Source organism: Drosophila grimshawi, unplaced genomic scaffold, assembly GCF_018153295.1.
Source record: "Drosophila grimshawi isolate 15287-2541.00 unplaced genomic scaffold, ASM1815329v1 contig_848, whole genome shotgun sequence".
In the NCBI taxonomy this organism is placed as follows: domain Eukaryota; kingdom Metazoa; phylum Arthropoda; class Insecta; order Diptera; family Drosophilidae; genus Drosophila; species Drosophila grimshawi.
In genome coordinates, this window is record NW_025063692.1 from 229330 (window position 1) to 240447 (window position 11118).

General features: G+C 40.5%; 1 protein-coding gene across 1 annotated transcript; it reads right to left on the reverse strand.

Moving 5' to 3' along the window:
- Positions 1–3275: 3275 nt before the first annotated feature.
- Positions 3276–7976, reverse strand: LOC6569434 (NPC intracellular cholesterol transporter 1 homolog 1b). Its single transcript, XM_001995434.2, has 6 exons — positions 6678–7976; positions 6159–6460; positions 5156–6085; positions 4673–5082; positions 4456–4610; positions 3276–4275 (listed from the first exon to the last, which is right to left on the reverse strand). The coding sequence occupies exons 1-6, from the start codon at positions 7854–7856 to the stop codon at positions 3511–3513; spliced, it is 3741 nt and encodes a 1246-aa protein (XP_001995470.1). The 5' UTR covers positions 7857–7976; the 3' UTR covers positions 3276–3510.
- Positions 7977–11118: the final 3142 nt, after the last annotated feature.

An 11118-nucleotide genomic window follows, 5' to 3' on the forward strand; every position in this document is an offset into this window, starting at 1 on the left:
AAATTGACAGTAGTTCGCATTAAACACAGAAAACAATCAGTCTTGACCAACTGACCACTTATCCAGCAGATTAAGCCAAAGATTTCTAGAGTAGAGTTTATGTGGACATAAAAATTATTTTTCGCCAATTTGTGGCATAAATAAAACCAACAACACTAAGTAAGTCAAGATAGTGGTCAATATTCGAGAATTTGTCTGCATATATCCCTCAACTAGCAGATATAACATATTAAATCGCTGATATTCAAAAAACAATTAAGAAGCATTTATAAAGACATCTAAAGCAGTTAACGTCAATTTCGCACATCAAAATGATAAGCGAAAAAAATGAACAATATAATGTGGTGATGAAAATATAATGTTATAAGCCACTTAAGCGCTAAACTATAAAATTTATAAGTAAAAGTGCGCCAGACAAGCGCTGTCAACAACTATATACCCTGCACTCAAGTCAGTCACCTATCGTTGACTTTAAAACGCAAAGAAAAATGAAAAATAATTTCCATTTATTGGTGCAGAGTGCATTTAAATACGTATTTACTAATCGGCATATTTTAATTATACAAAATATTGTGCTGTACCTTTGCCTTAGCCAATTAGTACAGTGTACGTTAATGAATTTAATGCAAAAGCAAATGGGAAAAATAATGAAAAATTCATATTGAAATCGTATTAATTCATATTGACATCAACAGTAAATATATTAAAAATGTACATCAAAGGCATTTCGAACTGAACTCAATATTTTGTTCCACTTAATTCTGAATGAGTTTCGCAATGTGAAATTTAAGTAAATTAAAGTAAATTCGGTACAGATACAGATACATTTATGGTGAGCCAATGTATCTGAACGGTAAGCATATGTGAAAGGAATGATCGATTAATAAACATATGTAAATACTACATGCAAACAATGTAATTTAATGCGAAGTAATTTCATCCAGAATCTTTTCACGCCGCCAAGCGGGAAATGTGTAAAAGAGAGAGGCAGACTGAGAGAGAGAGAGAGAAAGAGAGAGAGAGAAATTGCCGGCATATAAAATCGTGTGCCGCTTGCTTTTTAACTCAGCCTCAAAAATTTCTATACGATTCTATTGTCAATTAATTTTGGCTTTTATTGCTCCTTTCGTCCATAAATTTATGAGGCTTGCAATATTATGCAAATGCGTGCAAATGATTTACTCGTCTGTGGCAAGACTGACTTATTGCCCAAAAATACATTTGGTTGCATTCTTTTCCCTCAACGCATATTTTTTGCCAAGCCCAGCTGTCTACAGCTAAAGTGTTTTAAGATACTTTTATCTTCAGTTCTTTGATAACTCTTTTCGAAATCATATATTTCAACGTTTCAATTTCAACTATCTTGAGACTTCAACGAGATTCATAATTATGTTTAGGTAAGTACTTCATAAGTAATTTGAGAACTGGAAGATTCTATATACATATGTATATACTTAAAGAAAAACATTCGAAAAATAATATTCCCAAAAGCCTGAAGACCAACAGTATTTATATTGCTCATATCTAGATAGCTCAATTAAAATGCTTTTAAAATGTCCGAAGATATACAACATATTTATTATGAGTCAAAACTACTTTTTAAAGAGCTGCTGCGTAACTTTCGAACACGCTATAATATACATCAGATTTGTATGTTACATTTTAAACTCTATATGCGTTAGAGCATTCAAGTTTCGTTGCAATCCTATGTGTGAGTTTATTTTTATTTTTTGGCATTGTGGCAGCTAAGTACTTTGAAATGGCAATTAAGTGGTAGCTGAAAAAGCATTCCGGCCACAAACAGACACTCGATAAACGGACACTTCAATTTGCACTTCATCTGTCAGAAAGCACACCCTCATACACAGACTCACACGCACACACATTCATAGCCTTGTGGCTGCTAATTGCAAATTGATTATGCCATATGCATTAGTTGATACATTTATAATTGTGCGTTTCATTTGTCGGCTCTTTCAAGTGCCTGAAACTGTGTGTGTATGTGGGGGTTGAGGGGGGACTGATTCAGCTGAGTAGGTGGATAGTATATGTATATGCTGTATATGGGTGGCGGGGTCTACACCAAGACGCTTCAGACAAAACAACAGGCAAACATCGAAGCAGACAAACAACCAAATAGCTAAGCACCGAAAATAAACTAAGAAGTCGAACGAGAAAGTTGTAAGAGATCTGAAGAGTCAAGTGGCTCGGAGCTGTGTGGAAAGCGGCCGGGAAGATGATGAAGACGACGACGAGGCACATAAAAACCACTATAAACTTTATTAATTTTAATTAAAAACACTATACTCACTATGAGAGTTAAATTCCCGTGCACATCTTTTTGGCTGTGTGTGCGTGACCATTGGGCAATGTTTTCGTTGTTGCCTCGCTGCGCATTGTAAGCCGCTGAACGCGTCCTGGCCAGCAGGCGGTGAGCAGTTAAAATCAGGAAAGCCATCATCTAAACTTATCCAAGCAACTGGCGACTCCCAAATGCCCTTACTTCTTATCAAATGATACAAGTTAATGCACTGCCATCAATTATTTACAATTATCTAAGTACTTAAAGCACAAAGCTAAAAAAAAATTAATTACTATTAAATGATTAAAATAGTAATTGGTTTTTACTTTATTATTATATGAATATTATTATTTTAATTATTTAAATCAAGTGCCAAAATCTTTTGGTGAATATTTAGCCTTCTATGTTTAATATTTAAATAACATTTTATTTACGTTACAAATAATTGTTAGCTGGCCTTATATTTGAATTACCAATTTAATTTTCATGATTGCAATAGCATTAATAATCCAAAATTGCTAATTATATACACATATGTTCTTAATTAGTTTTAATTACTAATGTAATTAAAATGGTTTTTTGTTTTTGTTATAAATGAGCAATGCCACAATTCTGATAGTGTATTATAATGAAGAAGCTGCAACTGAAAAATCTGGTCAAAGTTTTGCTGAAAAGGCGTAAGACATTTAAAAAATGTGGGAGTTGAGGAGGCAGAGGGATTGTGGGTCAGTGGTTGAGGGTTGGCTATGGACTAAGGGCTAAGGACCAACGACTAAGGCTAAGGGTTTGGGACTCGGAGCCTGGGGTTGGCCGCTGTAGAGTTGCTTATTTATTGTTTTGGCGGTGCGCGGCAGTTGGCCGCTTAATGCTATAAAAAACAAAGGTGCCATAGCGATAAACAATAAAGACTGAGCGCAGATGGGTGGTCTGAGCGCTGCTAAACGTTTTATGCAAATTTATGACTTAAAAACAATTTTTTTTGTTGGTTGTTATTGTTGTTTATTATTAATTTTAAATAGCAGTCCAAAATAAGAAATAACGAAGTATGAATATACATATATACATATATATATAAATATATATAAATAAAACAAAATACAGATTAAATGTTACCTGACCAGTTAATGCAGACACGCACAGACACACTCGCACACCCATTCACACACTCACACCGACAATGGCATTCAGACTTGTGCTTAATCTAGTACTTAGTTGGATCCCCGTGATGTTGATGTTACCGATTTAGTGCTGGATTTTCTGGCCCGCGTATTCAATGGACCAAGAAGACTGAGCACCACCGGTAACAGTATTAAGCCGTGCGCCGCACCAATCAGCACAATGCCCAAATACATGCGAAAATAGAAGACCTGAAAAATTTGCGAATTGGAAAAGCCCAGCACCACAATGCCAGCGAATTTGGTCAACGTAATTCCGGACAGAACACTGCTCCCCGTAACGATGAGCGAATGCAATGCCCGCTGCTGGGCATTGCCCTCGGCCTGCTTGAAGGAGCGCACAATGTGCGCCACAAACTCCACGCCAATGCCAACGCATACGACCAGATTGACCAATGAGATGGCATTCAGTGTGATTCCCCACGCCCACATCATGCCACCCATATTGATCAGAATGCAGATGACCATGAAAAGCACAATCGCCGCCGATGTAATATCCATTCCGGTCAGCAGCAATGTGACCAAGAATATGCTCGCCAGCGACAGACCCAGCGAGAGCAGTGCATCATCCCACACGGTCAGATACTGTTCGTAAAAGATGAAGAACACACAATACGGAAATACTTCCGTATCGATATTGTTCCTTGCAAACATCGTATTAATGTTAGATTGGACGCGACGCGCCTCCCGCAGTGCGGCAACAAATTGAGCCGACGTTGTCGATGTTGTCGAGTATTGCATAAAAGACGTGTCCAAAATCGTCGACTGTCCCTCATCGTCCAGCGTATAAATGATGGCCTGCAATGATTTCACACAAAAATTAAAAACATCAAATAAAATAATCGTAGTATCGAATACTTTAAGAACTTTCAGTCGCTGCTAAATTGTAATCATTTTATAGAGTTGTTGATAAATAATTTTAGTAGACAAGCTCTTAATTTTAGAAATTAAAGTTTTCATTTTGATATATGTACTTACATCCGCATAGGATGCTCGACCCGCCTTGGCACACTCAGCATCGGGTAGATCGGAGAGGAAAAATGGCACATATTTGTCAAATGTATCGGAGCTGGGTCGTAGGCCGTTTTCAGAGAATTCTCGCTCACAGGGCAGACAATCGTCGCTCTTGGAATCTAAATAGGAAATAAAGCCGTATGTGGGAGATGAGAAATATGTGGGTATGGTGCACACTTACTGCTTGGACAGAAGCTACCGGTGGTAATATTGTATTTACAACAATCGCCGATACTGATCCAATCAATGTAGTCATCGATCCATGAGCTTGCCGGCCTGGCCAGGCCGGTGATATCTGGATAGCGAGACTGGGTGTAGAGCTGAACGGACAGTGAATCCTCATTGCACTCGACGCCGCCGCAAATGAAATTCTGATGATCGGTATTGGAGTAGTCGAGTCCGGGCTTGAGCACCCAATAGACGGGCGCCCCCATCGACAATAGATCGTCCATATAAAGGAAATACTTGACCACATGCGATTCCTTGGGCATGGACATAACCTGATCCAATCCCGCTTCAATTGAAGGCATCACCATCAGTGACAGGCAAGTGATCACAGTGAACACCAGCAACACGATCATCTTCACGGGTCTGAAGTGTGAGAAATGCAAATGATTTACATTGTTTTCACAAATGTGCACAAAATAAATAATGCTTTACTCACTTGGATAGCAGGAAGGGCGCATAAAAGTTCTTGAAGAGCTTCTCGATGTGGCCAGCCTCATGGGATTTCTGGGGCTCAACATTGGTGCGCATACAGCACAGCATATCCAGACGTCCGTCCTCATGGCGACGTTCATCGATGGCCATCAGGGCCACAAAGGCGGTGATCTGCAGCAGAAAGTCGAGCACAATGGCCATGGCTGCGTACATGGCAAATGTTTTCACGGCTGGCATATCGCAGATGGCACCGATGGCGAAGCAGGCGAACTCACTGCTGGCCGTCTGCAGAATGGAGGGTGCCACCTGGCCGACTGCCTCGCCGATGGCCTCGTGTGTGGTCGCATAGCGACTGCGATCCAATCTCTGGTATGAGTGCACCATTATGAATATGTTGTCGACGCCAACGGCGAGCACTAGAAATGGCAACACCTCGATGGCCAGCATTGTGGTCGTCACACCCAAATATCCCCAGAAGCCCAGGCTGCAGAGTATCGATGCGAGCACAATAACAATTCCACTTACGGCCAACATAATCCGCGATTCGCGCAGGAAGCCCACACAGCTGCGTATGCGTCCCAGAGCGATGGACACATAGAGGAACATCACCACATAGCTGATGACAACGGTGCCCACCTCACCCTCGGACAGCTCCACAATAGCATCTTGAATGGATCGCTCCGCCGAGTAGGCAATGTCCAGACTATCGCTGCTGTAGTTCTTCATGAAGTCAATGAAGCGCTTCTCCCACACAAAACTTGGCTCCAGCAGTGATTCATCGTTTTGGTTCTTGCCTAGGAAGGTCAGCACTAGGCCGGTGGCTAGCATATAGTCGGGATCCTCACCAGCGCCAACTTTTGGCATTCCGCCAACAGCAATGCCCGGCTCAATGGGTCCGCCATAACTGCTGAAGCAGTTCTCCATCATCGGCACGCTATTGGAGTGTATTAAATAAAATATATAAATTAATATTATATATTATTATGGCATCCCTAGCTAGAACTTACCGCAGGCAATCCTCCAATTGATTGAGATAGTTGATGGTGTTGTTTTTGCTGTCTACGTAGGAGTTCTGGAATTTGCTCATGTCATTCTGAAAGTAGCCATAGATGGACTGAATCAAACAGTCATCAACCGTGGGCTTAACTCCCGGATACAGAACGGGTGCATAGCATGTCGTGTCCAGGCCAGCACCCTCCGACATGCCCAGCTGCATTATCTGCTCCTGCAGCTCAAATACCTCCTGCAGGAAATTCTGTTCATAGGCGGGTCCAAAGGTGAGCACTCCACTATCGGTCTCATGTGTAAACTGAGAGAAATGAAAGCATTTATTATTCAATTCAATCAAATTCGAAGAAAAATTTGTATTAAAAATTCAATTCAATTTTCTACTACAGATCGAAAAACGAATTATTGATTGAAATTCTTGAAACTTGATCTAATTTCATTGAATTTAATTACCAGAAAGGTTTAAAATATTTGTATTCATAGTTAAGCTCAAGGAAGAGAAGGAGGAGAGCACATACCGTATCCTTATTCACTGGCTTTATGAAAAGCTGATTTGTGCGATAGAAAGGCCCGAAATGCTGATCGAAGTAGTTCTTCTCGATGCGAGTTTGACTCTGCTCGCTGGCCCACAGCTCGACGGGATCTGTGGTCACTTTCATGTAGAGCACACCATAAGATAGTCCACCGATCACCCATGAGCACAAGGCCAGCACCAAAACCGGATGTTTGGCACAGAAAGTGCCCCAGCTGCGACAGCCGCGATAAATGAAATCGCCATATAGGGTGGGCATACAAACCGTGGGACCTCGTCGATCTCCTGTCGCACCCCAGCAAATGAAGCCGATAATTAGGACACCAAACACCAGAGAAATTACAAATGTAACACCATACAGTCCGGCCACCTGCCAGGGACTCACGTAGCCAGTTGGCGCCTCTGTCAGCGGACAGGACTGCTCGCAATCGATGCAGGCGCAGGGAAAATTGCCCGGATAGCTCTGTCCGCAGTCCAATGGGAATACATCCAGATATATGTCGTCGGAACCTTCTTCCGCATCCTCGGACCACAAGTAGTTAATGTCAAACGGCACATAGTCGCTGAGTGAGGTATCGCCCATGAAACGATACCATTTGCGATAGTCGCAGGTCTTCGCATTGTACGCACCACAGGCCAGATCCATGGCGGGTCGACCCGTTTGCGAATGATGTATGCCAATGCAGCTATCGTAAATCTTTCTAGCTTTCTCATCAATCAGGCGGTAATCGAGGTGCGTCACAAAGTCCACGTTATTGGGATTCTTGTCGAGATAGGTGGCGAGGAAGAGCGACTGATTTTTTGCACAGGTCATCGCGCATATGGTGATACCCATGTTTAATGTGCAGGTGGGGCACCTGGAGTAGACACCATCTGCCTGCGTCATTCCCGAATCCATGGAGCGAATCTGATCAGCATCGCAACATAGCTTCAGTGCATCCTCTCCAGTTTCGCCCTTGTATTCGGCATACAACATCGGGCAGCGTCTGGCGAAGTCTGCCTCAGCACTAGGATCGTTTAGGGGTAACGCTGGGCCGGAATACGCGAGATTGACGATATTGTTACCGATCTTATGACTTTCGCCATACCAAACGCAATCGGCTCTAACATCCAGCTGCACAGCTGTCACAATTAACAGCGCAATCAGCTCAAATTTCACATTCATTTCACTTAGTCAAAAAATTACAACAAAAAAAGAGAAAGGAAGAGAATTATTTTTCCAGCACACTTGACCAGCAGGCACTGGAACTGACCACCCGACTAATTCGCTAACTGACTAACAACTGAAAAGTTCCAGCTGAGACAAAAACCACCTCGGCCCCAAAAAAGCCACCCCGATGTGTGTGTGTGTGTGTGTTTGTGTGCGCGCGACGCACTATCTGCAAGTGAAGTGTTCGCTGAACAGGGCTGATAAGATTTCGGGCGAACGATTTGGCGATTAGCTTTGAGCTCCATTAACAACCAGGTGGAAGGGTTTATTCGGGTAGATAAGCCAGCTGTTGGCAGCCGGTCAGACAATCGATTAAACTGTTATAATTGTTGTTCTGGTTACATTTTATAGTCTATTGTCAATAAATTTATGCTTAACATTAGCAGCAAAAATAATTATTATCATGAAAGTGTTCAATTAGCATTCATGTTGTTAAGCGTTACCTTTTTTTGTCATCCTTTGCCGAACTGAAAATTGTTTATTCTTTTATAAATTCTTATTAGAATAGACTTTGAATATTTATTTTATATATTTTTCGTAATAAAAATGACTCAAGTTGCATTTACGCCAATCTCTAATCAACACATTTAAGATTAAAAACCAACACAAAATATTTCTAATTATAAAATTAAATATTATTAACAGTTAATTGGAATATTTGAATCAGACTCTCCAACCATTTGTAAAGGAATTTGAATAGTTTTAAATAAATAAAGCCAATTACATGATACCAGCAATATGTTTTATTTATACATTTAATATATGTACACATTATTTCAATTTGTTTGCCTGTCTTGGTTATAACAAGTAAGTGTGAGAATTTGTGATTCACTTGGTAGATTATCTGCCTTTGACTTTCCGTAGCTGATTCGGTAATTGTGGTTACTGTGGGCAGCTGTATAATTTTTATGGCCTACAAGTGTTCATTTTTTCGACATTGTTGAGGCTTTGGCGACTATTGCTTATCTGGATACAGCGAACAGGTGTTCACTTGAGAAATCGACAACCATCGACGGTGCAGTCGCCAAACCGTTAACTCAATTTAAACGCGACTCGCTTTTATCGCAGGCAGCTGCTTAATGGTCTTTAACAGATCGGTGTAAACTAAATCCAGGCTGATAACAAGAAGACGGCGTTACCTATACCCACATATGAAAATAACAGGAATGCACTGATAAGCAATTGGGAAGTCGGCATTATCATCTATAGTTATTTGAATCATTAAACATGATTTTATCGTGATTTTTCTTATATTTAGTACTTATCCGTTTCTAATGAAGATACTATTATACTAGTACGGTTACATGTTGCTATCTTGATTTTAACGGTACTGTACCGATGCGTAATGGTTCAATAAAAAATAAATAGAAAATAAATGATAATATTCCAGTTGGGTACGCAACTGACTGAAAAATCCTCTAGTATCTGCTCTTAATATTGAAAGAAGTCTACTTGCATTTGAGCAAAATAATTATCAACATCATATATATATATATTATATAGCTCGTTCGATATTTTAAATCAATAATTGAATTGAGGTGTCAGAAGGTGCATCAATAATGATACTACAATGCCAATGCTTAATATTGCCTGAACTCATTAAAAATGGTTAAAAAGGGATTAATGAAGTGTATATATATATATATATATATGTATATATATATTTGATCACGAGCTACACACAACTTTAAGCTCATCTACCTTAAACATTTCCGATAATCATGCAACTATCAATAGAAAGATTTTTTTTTTTTTGTCAAAACTACATCTGCAGTGTAGAAAAAAGTTGTTTTTTAAGTCAAATTTTAGCCATGTTATAGAAGAAAATGCTTGAAAGACAAGAGTCTACGAATAAACATTGGTCTGTCTATTAATACAAATGTGGCTATGTGTGACTAATGTGATCTTGACTGTTCAAATTTGATTTTAATGTGTCCGTGACGACTTCAAATTGAGGTTAGCTTTGCCTTTAGCAGCACCAAAGCTTTCGGCCACTGTTAACACTGATTGTTTAACAGACTGTTAACATGGTGTTCTCTTTTGTTGTGCAGTGCTTCTCTGCTGCTGCTGCATCTGCTGCTGCTGCTGCCGGCTGTCAACCGCTGCCAACTGCAGAAAGCGGCGGCTTTATTTATTTTTTTAATGCCGGGCAGAATGCTATTGAACTCACACACACACACACACGTGTACAGAGAGAGAGAGCGAGAGAAAGAGAGATGGGGAGAGACAGAGACAGAAAGAGATAGAGTAAGAGAGAGAGAGCGAGAGAGAGAGAGAGAGAGAGAGAAGAAGAGTGAGTATTTTGCATTTTGGCAACTGCTGCTGTTGCTGCAAAATGCATAATGCATAAGTTGCAAGCCGGCATTGAGGAAGCAGCTAATTTGATTAGTTGCTCGCTTGCCTGTCAACTGAGAAAACAAATGCGAAAAAGACATTCGAAGAAATCAGAAGTCAGCTTAACTAATTTTCACAACAAAAAAAAAACGAATGAAACGAACTGTAAATTGAATATGGCACACGTGTGGACACGTGTTCTCAAAATCCTAGACCTACATCAAGAATCCAAAATGCTGACTGCGACTGCGGCAGCAGCAGCAGCAGCGTTGCGCATCTGCAAAGCAGTTACTACCCCCAAACTCTCCTCCCGTCATAAGCAGAGCAATGTTCCCGAAAATCTGTTCCCGTTCCCGTTCCAGAAAACGTTCCAGGCGCATTCTGGAAAATTGTGTCAAGCTGACGACACAATTTTCGAATCGCATGCCCGGAGTTGCAATTGCTTCCCAAAAAAAAGAAAACACTCACAAAAAAAACAAAATAAAGCACGAAATGATAAAAAGTACAGGGATAGAGAGAGAGACAGAGTTCAGACAAGCAGACAGTTGCGAACACAGAGATAGAGAGAAACAAGAGCGAAGAGAGTAGAGAAGGGAGAGAGAGATGAAGAGAGAGAGATGAAGAGAGAGAGAGAGAGAGAGAGCGAGCTTAGTTTTGCTTCTGGCTTTTGGCGTTGCACAAAATAACGGTAAAGGTAAAGTGCGCTCTAACGGTACAGTAGCGTAACAGGAAGTGGTGCATTAACACGCGCCGCAGCTGACGACGTCGGCCCAAAAACTAACAGCTAACTTTAACACTTGCCCGGGCTCTCGAAAGCAACGCGTAACTCGCACAATAAAAACCATAATAATCAATCATAATAATCATAATCATAATAATCATA